This window comes from Miniopterus natalensis, chromosome 8 (assembly GCF_054644295.1).
Source record: "Miniopterus natalensis isolate mMinNat1 chromosome 8, mMinNat1.hap1, whole genome shotgun sequence".
NCBI lineage: Eukaryota > Metazoa > Chordata > Mammalia > Chiroptera > Miniopteridae > Miniopterus > Miniopterus natalensis.
Genome location: NC_142088.1, coordinates 61,620,001 through 61,634,322, shown reverse-complemented (window position 1 = coordinate 61,634,322; position 14,322 = coordinate 61,620,001). Strand labels below are relative to the sequence as shown.

The window sequence follows — 14,322 nt, the reverse complement described above, 5'->3', positions numbered from 1 at the left end:
CTCTCCTGGCAAGGACAGGCACTTCGGTTTGACTATGATTCTTAAGTTACAATTCAAGGCTAATTTGTTCAGTTAGGTTTCTACTATAAGCAGCTCTGTTTCTCACTGTGAAGTGCTCCAGGAGACTGCTTAGCTGAAGGGTTTGTTGTAAGCGCAAGATGTAATATACTTATATTGTACTTGATTATCAGTTTTCAAAAACAGCTGCATGCTTTGATATCTGCATAAGGAAATATCAGAAGATAATATACCATTGGTATTTATTACTCTATAATTAAGGATGTGCCAGTGTTTCCCTTTAAAAAAACACCCTATTTTCAGAAATTCATATCTCAGGCATAAATTTCCCTATGAATTACAGTCTAATACCATATTAGAAGTATCTTCTTTTTAAGTTGTCCCTCCCCTTCTTTTTCTTTTTGGGGAAATAAGTTTCAGGATGTAATTTCTGGGTTATCAGTTTGAAATGAGAGGAAGCAGGTCCTATGCTGCAAAATGAAAGGTGCTTCTGCCGACGATGCCAGCTGCTCCCTCTGCCCTAGGCCCTCTGCACCGGGCACGATCGTGGGGGCTGCCTTTTGGCTGAAGAGCCAGCCTATGCCTGTGTGGATAAGCAGCTCCATCGCCGTGTGATAGGAAAGGCAATCGGAAGACTTAGCTGCTGAGAACTATCACAGGTGCCACAGTCTAAAATTTTAGTACCAGGAATCGATCTCTTGCATTCTTCTCTGTATGGTCACTTAGAATACAAATGTGGCCAGGAGTAACATGAAATAAACACCAACCAGTTGCCTCCTGTATGCACCCCAACCGAGGATTGAACCCGCAACTAGGTATGTGCCCTGACCTGGAATCAAACATGCAACCTTTTGGTGTACAGGACAATGCTCCAAGCAACTGAGCCACCTGGCCAGGGCTAAGGGATGGTTCTGACCAACTGAAATGACCACAGCCTCCTGAAAGAGACTGAGTTCTAGACTTGTCTCTACCTTCACAGGACCCACAGCAACTCAGCTTCTCCCTGGGCCCTCAGCTTCCCAGCATCTATAATGGGGAGGTGACAAGACATAAATGTTTACCAGGAGAGCCAGGTAAATTACCTAATTGTATAAATCCAGCAGATTGTAAGATCGCAGAGAGCGACGGGGGTTGGGATGGATGTAGAGACCGAATGCCCCCCTACTGGTGTAGTAATAGTAATAAAAACACTTAAAATATTGGTTCCCTACCTGGTCTCTCATGCCCCCTTTAACACCAACAAGGCAACAAAACAAGCCCTTGCTGTTCTTTCCACTTTCTTGTCCGGCGGGGGGGGGAAATAGAAGGAAACTGGGGGTTCAACTGAGTCAGGAACACTGAACTTGGTGCTTCCTGAAAGACACATGGGTGACAATGACACTATCTCATGCACGAAAAGCTTTATACAAAACATCTTTGTTCCTGTAACAAAGTGTGGCTCCTAAAAATGCCATTATCTGAAGCTTTATTTTCTCATTTTTGAAGTAATAATGGAAACATTAAATTTTCAAATATAAAGGACTTAAAGTTCCAAGAAAGGTGTTATGTAAGTATTCTCAGTAGAAGTGGCATCTTCTAACAACCCACCTTAGGTCTACTATACAAGTGCAGGGACTGATAGGACCGCAACAGGAGCATTTTAGATGGTCTCTCAAGAAACATCCATTCTTTATATCAGCTTACAAGAACAATTATGAACCTGTCCTAGGGTTAAACATCATTACCTTAGAGCTATGAGAAAAAATTAAGGCATCCATCAGGTAATGATAAACAGTGGGAAGAAAATGGGCCATAGGCTGAGTGGAGATCTTGGTTCCTGAAATTCTGTGTGTCTCACGTGCAGCTAGGGCACCCTAAAGATACTAAGGAGGACTCTTTCACTGGATGGACTGCAATGAAAGTACAGAGCCCACACTTGGTCCCATGTCTTCAATTGGAAAGGGGACAGGTGACAATATGGGAAGTGGGCAGAGTGGTTAGGAAATCAGACAGTTCTGTGCTCTACCACGCAGCTCTGACTTTGTCAAGATAAGAAGACTGGCTCATTTAACATTTTCCTAGCCTCTGCTAGATAGTTTTCCATCTTGCATTAGAAAGAGTTAGACGTCAGTTACAGAAGATGATCAGGAGCCCCGGGGGAAATAGGAACCCATGGAAAGTCAAGTCCAACTTTCTTCAGAGTATGATTTCTTTCAGGGTAAGCAGACGAGTCTTGTCATGCAAAATGGACAGTGAGGGCTCTTTCTTTAAAAGTCTGAGGGAAAATGGTTTTCTGACTTGATCAATAGTTTCGAGTCAAGAAATGTTAAGGATGGAATGGTAGCAAAATTAACCACAGGCTTCCAGAAGTATTTATAGCTCCGATCCAAAGGTATAGCCAAGAACAACATTTAAAACATGTAACAAGTGACACAGAGTAGGAATAAGTCCACGTGTACTATGACCCAGCCGAAGAAATAGACCACTAACTGTACGGTGAATGTGCCTCTACCAGTTAATATGTCTGTTCTTTCCACCACTGCTCCTTCTAACTTAACTATCACTGTAGTTTTGGTGTTAATTTTCACGTTTTTTTGGTTGCACTTTAATCACATATGTGCATATCTCCAAGTAGCGCACAGTTGTTTGCACGTTTTAAAGCTTTTCCAGTTGCATTTTAATGAATAGCTTTGAAGGGAGGCCGTACTATAGAAACATTAGTTGTTCTGTGTGTCAATTCAAGTTTCATAAGGAAATATGTTCATGTCAGTGGTTTATAATATACTTTCTCTATTGTTAAATGTAAAATCTGATATTAAATACCACTCAATTTTCCACTGAAACTGAAAGGCACTTGGGGCTATACTTGTCAGTAGTCAATAGAAAACTAAAACTCATAGACTATGTCAACATTAAAAGACTGCATAGACTATCATTTGAAAACTGATTCTATCACCCACAGAAAGTATGAAATTTAAATGAAAATTTTTGTGTGTCTATAATATTTCTGGGTAGCAGATGCTTTCTCAAAAACAGGTTTTACTTTTAAAAATATCAAATATAAATGAAATCTTTGCTTCCAGATGCATTTCAAGGTGTTGAAATGAATCTATGCAGCCCTCTGTGGCTGGGAGTTTCCATTGACTTACTGAATCTGCTGCCACCTTTATGTGGCGCGACTGAAGAACTGAGAGTGAGAGCAGGGCATTTAAACTTAACTGTGTTTGAAGGATGCTTATTAAAACAGGTGCGTTTTGAGAAAGGTCTCTTGGCTTATTCCTGATAACATGATATAATGAGTAGGTTAAGAACTAGGTGCCCTGTTATTTTATTATAGAAACACCCAGCTAGGGCATCACCTAGATTAAGTAAATTCAGGGCAAACATCATGGACACTGTATCTTGATAAATATAAATAGAGATTAAAAAAAAATCTTGTTTTGAATATACTTGTTGAAAATACTGGTCTTGTTTTAAACATGCAACTTTATTAATTTTATTCTTTTAAGTTAAATTGTTAAACCAACTTTAATTATAAATATCAGCTGTCTGGTGAGAGTAAGGGAAACAAAAATTACAGAGTCAACTTGTATTCTCAGTTATTCTCTGACTTTAACAAAATATGGCTTAACTTACTTAATAACACTTCATTCCACCACATCACGGGTATTGGGAAGTATGTGTGGACGCGCACGCACACACACACACACACACGCACACACGCACACGGATTTGTCTTTTCAAATATTAAGAATTACACATTTACAAACTTTTTATTCCTTATTTTCACTAATACCAAATCTGACTACAAAGTTTTACGAAGTGGTAAGTATAATACAAATTTTTTTTCAGGAAGGAATGCTGGCCACAGCAAAAGACAAAACTTGATTCAGGTTTCTGGGTGTAGGAAAAAAGCTCCATACACAAGTAACATTCAATACTATATTTGCCAAAATCAGGAAAATATTTAAATGTCTGAAAGGTAGTTAATGCCCCCCCATCAATTAGTGAGAAAACATATGTGGATAGTTGTTGTGAAGACAATATCATGCCATTATAAAATGTGAACCCTAGCCCTGGCTGGGTAGCTCAGTTAAAGCATCATCCCAATACGCCAAGGTTGTGGGTTCGATCCCTGGTGAGGGCACATAAAGAAGCAACCAATGAGTGCATAAATAAGTGGAACAACAAATCGATGTTTCTCTTTCTCTAAAATCAATTAAAGAAGTGTGAGCCTATTATTTTCAGGGTAGGAAAACATGACAAACTAAGCACTATTTCTTGGCTGTGAGATTATGATGATTTGAGTGGACGTCATCTCTGACATGGACCTTTGTAGCAGAAGCAGACTTACCGGCACAGTTCATCTCCTCAGATAATAAACACTGCCCCGGAGAAGTGTCTAAAAATCTCTGATGAGTATTCATATCTTTACTTTTGCACTCAAAAGGAGCACACCTGACAGATGACCAGTTTCACAGTATTAGGTGGAAGGGATTTCCAAAATAATCCCGGAGCCCTTTGGTTTGCGGGTGAGGAGGTGATTTATTCAGTGACTTCCCCACAGACTAGGGCACGAAACGAGTGCTGTGAAGTCCCAAAGTACATTTCAGATCTCACACTAGTTAGGAGAGGGCTCTCTGTGCAAAGACGGACTTTGTTGTTTCTGCTTCTTACTCTTTCTGTTTTTAAATTCCTGGCCGCATGGACCCTGAACTCCTGCTTTCTTTGGTCTGCAAATGCTTCTGTGTCCAGGCCTCTATCTGGCTCCCTGACCTTGATCCATTTCCCGCCTGCGATTCTGCTGCCTGTCAGTGGGCCCGACTGGCCCATTGCCTGCTCCATGTCGGGTGCCTGCTAGGCCACTCAGGGCCCTGCTCTAACCTCTTCTTCCTGGCCGCTCCTCAGCAGGCTGTACAGCGTGTAGAAGTGACTCCTTTCAAAAGCTAGGAAAGTTACATTTACCTGTCAGTAAACAGAAGATGGTTTATCAACAGACTTTACCTTAATGACTACAAATGTTTACCTCCTGCTTTCCAGAATGCAAAGAAAATCTTGGAAATGTCATAATATCTTACAAACATTTGCAAAACAGATCCTGGTTCATCCAGAAAAGAAACAATTGTATTCCTTGTCTCTTGACACAAGGAAAGGGTTCAGTGAGGAACAGACAGACAGAGGTACACACTGACACGTAAATGAGATATGCTAATTAAAAATGGCAGAGGGCACTTTATTAAAAATTTATTTTACAATCTAGCCGTTCAAAACATCTTTTACATCAGCAAATACAGCAGCTTGACTATTGGAATCAGAAGTGGTTTATCTTGAAAATATATTTGTAGTGGAATCCAAATATTTTCAAGGAATATTTATTTCAAAAGTACTAGTTTTAGAAGTATTTTGATTTCTCTACTTTTACCCATGAAAACAATTAAAACAAGTATCTCAGTGTACATTTTATAGGCAAGGTGGCCCCACTCAGGGCACTATTCCCCATGTTTGTTCGAATTACAGCTGTTTATCTTGCAACTTTCTTTAAGATAAATTAAACACAAATGTGACTCTGAATCATGGGAATACCTGCCAGGCCCCTTATTAATACCTTCACTTAAAAACCCCTGTGCCAGGGAGTCATTAATTCGCTAAGAGAAAAGTGCTAAAGCGGCCCTTTGCCACAAACAGCTCTGGGGCGGCCGCCCAATTAGCTCCCCGCAGCATCGGGGCCCTGCCTTCAGAGCCCGGCCTCGGAGGACAGGGAGGGCTCCGGCGATAACCTGGCAACCTAGGTAGAAACCCAGCCAAGTGCGAGCGTTTGAAGCTGCAGTTTGGCTGCCATCGTGTCGGCGAAAAGAAAGAATTCAGGCACCATGTCATCCAGTACAAAGGATAAAAACGGATTCAACCGGAAATTCAATGTGGCACCACATATGGGATACATGAGTGCGGTTATACAACAGGCCACATATTTTTTTTTGAACAGTCTCCTCCATGCGATGCCGAGGACATGTGTAACCATCATAACGTCTCTAGGAATCTGTATTTAATTTGAGTTGGGGTGGTGGCAGGGATTGGAGATCTGAAGCCGCCACAGGTTTGTGGCAGATGGCTCTGTGTCAGCTATGACAAGCAGCCAGGCTCAGCTTCCTCTGCAGATTTTCTTTTCTCTCTGATCAGGTAAATATGGGCACACTCTGGAAAGTTCTACAGATTCTGCCTTAGGCTGCAAGTTTGTGACTTAGCCCCATCTGTCACAAATCTTCCTTTGGTTCTGTTGCGAGCAGAGACCTGAATTTACCACGTAGGGCCGCCCAGGAAAAAGGAGCCATTTCACCCTGCAAGGGGAAGGGAGAGAAAGCAAGGCAGGGGCATTAAGGGCCGAAAGACGAAAGCATGCTGGAAATCCATATTGCAAATCTGCATAACTCACATCAACTGGATTTTAAAAAGCCACCGAGTAACTGGTTCTCGAGTTTTATCACCCCAGGAAATCCCAGTTTCTGATTGGTTTAAAGTATAACTGTTTTCAGGCACAGGGGAAAGCTCCCGTGGTTTTTTGTTTTTTTGTTTTTGGATTTTTTGCAAATGGGTACATTCCGCTGCACATATACTTCCTGGTTTATGTTATGGATGACAGCTATTAGAAGTTTATCATCCAACTTTTAACTTTTATAAACACAAGATATACATGTTTTTGCTAATGTGAATTTTACTTTTAAGTGGCGAAGGCACAAGAGAAATGCCATTACAATTACGTGGAATTTACAAAGCACTTCAAGTTTACTAACGGGTTTACACTCATTATTTCATTACAGCAGTACCTCAGGGGGAAAATGCTATTAAGAATTAAGAAAAGAAAAAAAAAAAGTCTTCCAACTTTACAGATGAATCATACAGAGGTTAAGAAGTTCACCTAGAGCTAGGCTGCAAATGAGCAGGGAATGCCAAGAAGTTTAACTGAACCGAATCACCCAGAGTATATCTATTGTGCTAAAGGTTTTTTACTTCTGTTTTACTTAGACAAATCAAAGGAAAACCAAGCCACATAAAACCAAGGAAGGCAACGAAGGAGAGGAGGAGGGGGGAGGAAGGAGACTGACACTGATAATTCGCCTTAAATTGTGCTGGTGCTGCGGAGAGATTTTAGAAGTTCTAAAAATGGCACGAGCTTTTAAGTTTTCATTTTTAAGGGAAAGGTAATGACTTCAGAGAACTGTTAATATCAGTGAACAACACCCTGTTCACATCGAGAGTATAAGTTCAAATTAAAAGCGGACGATAAAGTGACCGGTCACTTAGAGGAAACTTAAGAGTGGCTTGGCTGTGGTTCGGGTAGCTATGGCCTGACACAATTAAGACAACCACTAATGGCTTTTCTGGGCACTGAGTCTGAATTATAAGCTTAATTGTTGTTTGGATTCACTTTTAGGCAGAAATCTGAAAATCCGCCTCTCCTCCAAATAACAGCAGGTTACTAAGATTTCTAGAATGTTAAAGAACTTGAAGTGGACAACGTAAAAATCAATAGCCATCATCTGAAAAATCTTGAGAAACTACAAGGTCACTTTCATAAGGCACAAGAAAGAATGACATCTCTTTTTTACACAGAATATCGCTCAATTGATAAATAAAATTAACGCGAGACAGGGCAGGTATAAAAATGGAACAGATTTTAGTCTGGGAAGTACCTACTTACACAACTGCCCTATTTGTACTCTTGCTATTTTCAATACTGGTAACAGGGAATCTCCATACTTTTTTTTTCTTTCTAAAGCATTTTAAAATATAGTGATCAGAGGACCTCGAATAATTGTTAGGAATGTTTAGAAAGTAAATTCACCCAACAAAATCAAAGCAAAAAATATACAACTTCATGGTATTAGACTTGCTTGGGTTATAAAAGGAAGACCTACTGTTAGTGTAAGAAGTCAATCCTGGGCTAATTATTTTATGATTACTTCTAGAATCTTGTGCTTGTGTAAGGTTTGAGAGTCATAAAGGGCTCCTGTTTTACCTATGTGACAAGTATGTGGCCAATGTGTCTAACCTACGTAGAAAAGGAAATGTCCTAAAAGTGCCAGAAAGCTGCAGTCAATGACTAAACCAGGATGTAAACTTTTTAAAGAAATAGTTTTAACTTTTTAAGATTAAAAAAATAATTTTAGATTTATGTAATTAATAAACATTTAGTTTCTGCTTGCATTGGATTTCTCTTAAGATCTTAAGTGTGTGTGTGTGTGTGTGAGAGAGAGAGAGAGATGATGTGTTAAGAGAAATTGAAACATTTCAAATCTGAAACCATTTCAGGTGAGAAGTCATGGGCACCGTGTTCTGTAGGAGAGTCACTTTAAGAAAAAAAAAAGCATCAAATTCTGTTTCTGCTTTTCAGTTACTAGCATTCTGTTTCAAATCCTGCCTCACATTCTAGCCCCCAAACTCTCACTCATATTGAAAGTATAATGTCTCATTTGAGAAGAAAGCCAAGTGTTAGTAGCCTTATTCTAGTCATTAAATTTCTAAGTGTGAAAAATCCTATCCTAAAGTGAACTTTATATGATAAGCAGTTGAGATGATTTTAAAATGTAAACTTTTAACAAAAAAAGAGTAAGGTGTAAAAATGTAAAAGGAGCAAATTTAAAAATTCAGTGATATTCTATCCTTTTAGATCTCAGAAGCATATGTTTTATAAAAGCAAAACAGCACTGTCCAATGGAATAAGTCTAAAAATACCCCCTCAACGTTCTCTTTACAGTACACACAAAGGACTCTTCCATTGCATAAGAAAAGTAGGCAAAAAGCTGCCTTGGGGGGAAATAATTCTCTGGTATTTAGTGAAGGCAAATGTGACCTGAAAATGTGTACATTTATGAAACAAAAGTGAAAAAATATCATAACTTATTATTATTGGCTCTAAATCCCATTGCAATAACCAAACTAAATCTGCGGTAATTCCTATCATTTTTACCAGTTTTTCCAAACAATTGCATCCTAAATTTCTTAATTACTCATAATTCTTGGACCAATTTATTAATTTTTTAAGATTGATAATTGCATCTTAAAGCTCTTAATTACTTATAATTCTTGAACCAATTTATTAATTTTTTGAGATTAATTTTTAGACAAATATCATCAAGATCTATGAATGAGAGCATATATGAAAATGTGTAATAAATTTATAAGGAAATAATCCACGGTAGAAAAAGACATACAGGGAAACAACTTGATTAATACATATAAATTCGTATAAAAGATTATGCATGAAATACTAACTTCTAAAACTTTGAGATGGAACGTTTTAGGATGTACAGACTAAAAATATATGTAAAAAGTAGTACCATGAAATGACATTTAAGGTGTAGGTTATCTTTTAAGCTGTCTGAGGAACAACTTGGTACATTAACTGCTTACCACTAAGCTGACATTCTTCAGAGTTGTCCCAGAAGTTGTTTGTAAAATAAATAATTATAGCTATGTTATGGCAGTAGCTGCATTAAAATATTTCATCTGGAGATCTGTTTTCTTTTGTAACTAAAGGCAACCTATTGCAGTAACTTTCAAAATGGTTAAAAATTTGCAGCTGCAAAATAATGGGGCCTAACTTGAAGCAAAATTAAAAATGGATAAATTTTGATGGTGGAAATATAATTATCAATACTTCACCATTTTCATCACAAGAGAAAAACATTTTCTTCTTTTTTAGTATCTATAGGAGATGATGGATGAAAACTAACTTATGGCGGTAATCATGTCATAATATATGAAAGTGCTGTATGTTAATTGTATCTCAATAAAACTGAAAAAAAAATTCACCAGAAGGAGAAAAAATCAATAATTTGACAGTGAACTCAGTCAAAACAGCTCAGTGTCATAGGTAGCAAATGAATCCATTGGTATTAATAATTATTCTACTTCTTCATTGTTTTATAATCTGCACATTTTGATAGTCTGTCACGTGGGGAATGACTTGATTAACATATTATACAAACAAGGGCACTATCGAACGTTAAGAATTAGGAAATCTGGACGTAAGCCTTGGAAGACTGTTTTCTCCTACGTATACTATACAATCGTATTGACTCAAGGAGTAACACTGAAGCCTGGAACTGTTCAGTCAGCATTTTAAACTATTATGAGCTACCTTCTGAACCATTGCCAAGTTAATAGACAATGAAAGATAATGAGCTTGAAATTGGGTGTTAAATTGCATTTTTGGTTCTCTCCTTTTTTCTTGAAGTTTAACTGTTTCCTGCAGAAACCAAGTCATGTTTTGATATATCACTGTGTAAATATGTATTTTAGGCCATGAAAGGGAAAGGAGAGACACAGGAGGCAAACTATATTTTATGTATGAAGGTTATATATTAACACAGGAAAATTAAAATATGCTGGATTATAAAACTGCTAGATTGTAAACTATACTGAATTTATGGAAAATGAAGATGCTACATTCAAAGAATATAAAAAGGTATATTACTCATGGCCTAGAGCCACCTTCAAAACTCATAAAGCGGATTTATCCCAGTTCAATTACTTAGACATTTAGTGGGGCTTCTTTGTGTTGTTATCTCAACAATGTAAAATTCTTGACTCAAATAAGGAAAAAAAGATAATGAATAAAGGGACTGAACGATGATGCTCTTTAAATTATGTTCCTTTTGCCTTTGCCATGAAGAGGAGAGACTGACAGTCTAATTCAAAACAAACTGAGGCTTTTTTATGTCATTTTATTAAACTGGGCAAGGGAAACATTTGATTCTTGAAAATCATCTTTAAAATAGTTTAAAAATGAACCCCAAACTTCACTAATGTAGTTCACCTGAATTTTTGAGGACTGAAGATTTCATTATGATGGAAGAAAGACTTATCCTCATTAGTATAATTGTAGAATCTTTCCTTTACTTCCTTTTAAACTAATGAGTTACATTAATCCAGGTTCACTTTTATAAGCCTCTTGGGGCTAAATGTAAAGGACAGTCATCTTAGAAAACAATAAATTAAAAAAAAAGCATGTACCGTGCATTAAGTGCACGTATTTCATAAGACCTGGGTTAATACAACTGGCATCCAGTTTAATTAATCCTTGTTAGTGTAACAACTAATATCCCTCCCTAGCATGTTTCCTTTAAACATTAGTATGTTAATTAAATGTTTTTTTTAAAGATTTTTTTCTTTATACTTCAATATGGCATTTATACTGCCTAAATCTCTTCTCAATAACTACCTTATAGAGATGTTTCCTTATAATATCAGGTCTCTTGCAGAAATTCTGGAGCCTTTTTGAAAGCTGTTCAGGTGTAGAATACAGATATTCAGCTGCAGGAAAAACAGATACATTTTTAATGAAACAAAAACCTCAAAGCACACACTCGATATTAGTCACTTTACTAATTAAAAATGCATATTGCTCTGTGCCGCCTCGTGTTTTACATTATTTAAGCATGATTTTATAAGGTTACCTCAGCTCACAAGGATGTTTAATGCTAAATAAGACTGTGTAGTTGTGCTGTTTAGACATCTCCTTTGGGTGATTAAAATACATTATTCTAATGTAACACAATGCATATGTGATATATTTAGTGATGAGATTTTTTTTCAAAGAACTGGTACTATTGCCGTATGTACCCTGTACAACAGTTGCATATTATTAACTAGTCAATTGTTTAAATAATTTGGTGTGACTCTCAGTCCTCGGTTTTTCTCTGTGTGTATCATTAAAAAAATCTGTAAGCAATTGCAGCAACACTGACCTGCTTATAAAAATCCATCAGTATGGGATGTGTATGCTAACAATGAAGAATGCTATTTGAAAACTTGCTTTTTTGTTATCTTAAAAGAACAGATGGTAAATATAAGCTTACTCTAATGTATTAAAACATAAAATTTTCCTTAACACTAACATGTTGACTTGCCAAATAAACAATTGCTCCTGCCTAAGTTTATTTTCAAACTTTCTCATTTAGCACGAATCATGTATTAAATCTCAACAAAGATGAAAGTACAGTAAAGCAACTACCTGGAAATATTTCAGGATAAACCAAGTCTTTGGGACAAAGTGGGTAACAGCCGCAATACACAGCTTCCAACCTAAAAGAAATTTTAGAAAGAAGATAAAGATACATTAAAAAGACATTACTATCATAGCCAGAAAGCAGTTTTGTTTGCCTAAGTTAACAGTATGAGCCCGGAGTTAACTGGGATGAAATTCATGGTCGGCAGTACAAGCCTAAAAGCCAAAGTTGCTCTTTTAAAAGATTTTATTGATCATATATGAATTTCATAGAACAGAACCAACAGCATATGTTTTGTTCGCTGAATTAATCAAAGCGCAGCTCTGCATTTTTTTTGTTGTTTTTAAAATACTGTTTAACACATTTTATAATCAGCAGATAAACACATGTAACAACATGGTAAAGTATGGACAGCTTTTCTTAATAATGCTGCAGAGCCCCAGAATGTTCATTTTCCCAAAATGCTTAAATAAAATAGCAAATACTTAACTTTAACACTGTAGCCGTAGAAATGATCGAGGCACTTTTAAAAGCATCAGAAAAAAAATTTACAATCTGTCGTGATGGGGCATTTTCATTTTTTAGCTCGTGCTTCCAAACAACTTATTATGCAGAATGTTAAACTAGTCCCCATTTTATTGACAAAAACACTCCTGAAGATGACCTTAATGAACATTTTGCTTTCTTGACTGAAAATTCAGCTCTTTTTCCATTTTATCAGAAGAGAATACTTCTGTTATTAAACAAAGAAACAAGAAAGTTTCACTTCGTGAGAGAGAGGCTCTCCCCGGGGCCCACCTACAGGAGGTTTCTCTTGGAGTCACTGTGGTGAGGGTGAGGCGGGGGGAAGGCACTGCACCTCCACGGTGTGTCAGTCCTGCGTACCGGCGACCCATCTGACATCACAAACCTTCAAGACACCACCGTCATTTCTGTTGGCTAGGAATTATGCAGTGAAATTCAAAACACTCTTTAAATATGTTTATTTTATGAGAAACTTTGAATTGCATCCAAATTGTTGACCAGAAGCAGAATTTAATTTTGAACTGCAGATTTTTTTCAATCCAAGAATAATCTGAAGTTATGTCAATGTTTACCTTGTTTACTTACAGTGACAAAGTACATGTAATTTTTTTTTTGGTAATTTCAGCTGTTTTTAAGTGGGTGATGTGTTCCCTATTTTATTGTTGACTGAAATGAGTTTAAATGCAAAAGTATTTACTTTAAGCTTGCAAAGTTTAGAGAAAATACCGAGTTCAAAGTTTTTCTTGGGAACTGATAGAAGCGGCAAAATAACACAGGGGAAAGGCACAGGATCTAGTTAGCAATTATTAATTTCAAAATCCAAACTAATATCTAATATTCTCTTCTCTACATACAGAGGGGACGCAGAGGCACTCTGGTCGGAAGCACAGCTATAAACGGCTCTGTGACTGCACTGTAAAACAGTCATAAAAGTTTTAAGCACGTAAACCAGAGATATTCTTTATGAACGAAAAGAAAATATGCACTTTATCTGAAGACACTCGGTTTAAAAATGCAGTGCTAGTCGAAAAGCAAATACATAGGAACATTCTCTTATAATTACATAAAATCAAAAGAGTGAAGTCACAGGCATTTCAGAAAGTGCACATGTTATCTGCTTTTTAATAATGGATTTGAATTAGAGTATTCTGTTCCCCGAAAGAAAACTGCAGGCCAAGTTACATTTTGAGTCATCGCATGAGCATGTACCATGCCATTTCAAAAAAAAACCCCTCTGCTAATTAAAATACAGTGAGATAGGAATGGCATTCTTTGATTTAGGAAGAAAAAATTTTACAAATCAGATTTCAACTTTTATTTGTAAATTACCTTATGTACTTATATTTCTAATTCATCAAAAATCAACTACCACTTTTGGGTATAATTTTGACTTATTAAAATACCAAACCTTACTATATACATTATTTATACCAGGACTGTGTTTTAAAATTTATTATATAGGTCATATTATTTTTAAAGAAATTTATGAAATTCATTCTCATAAGTTTCTCATATTTTATTTGGGGGGAAAAACCTATCATCTCGTGACAATAATACAATTATTCATCATTTCAATTCTTATGCACTACCAGTTAAATAATAAATAGGGTTCCAATTGATCTATTGTTAAAATGACTAGCAAATGACCTTTTTATTCCAATTAACAAATCATCTGCTAAATCTATGAATCTTAATATTCAGATCTATTCACTTCAATTCATACAATTTATCTGGAAATAGTTGTTGGGCTTTTGATTCTAAATATAATTAGCTGATAATTTTGCTTGGCTGA

General features: G+C 36.7%; 1 protein-coding gene across 4 annotated transcripts in view; it reads right to left on the bottom strand.

Moving 5' to 3' along the window:
- Positions 1-5,209: 5,209 nt before the first annotated feature.
- Positions 5,210-14,322, bottom strand: part of QTMAN (queuosine-tRNA mannosyltransferase) — a 336,827-nt gene continuing 327,714 nt past the window's right edge. For 3 of the 4 annotated variants that reach the window (XM_087819871.1, XM_016196526.2, XM_016196528.2), the window contains 3 exons: positions 12,011-12,081; positions 11,219-11,310; positions 5,210-6,332 (listed from right to left, as the gene is read on the bottom strand). In XM_087819871.1, coding sequence (XP_087675997.1) covers positions 6,249-6,332; positions 11,219-11,310; positions 12,011-12,081 — 247 coding nt within the window. In that variant the 3' untranslated portion in view covers positions 5,210-6,248. The remainder of the gene's footprint in view (positions 6,333-11,218; positions 11,311-12,010; positions 12,082-14,322) is intronic. The other variant, XM_016196527.2, reaches the window with a different exon arrangement.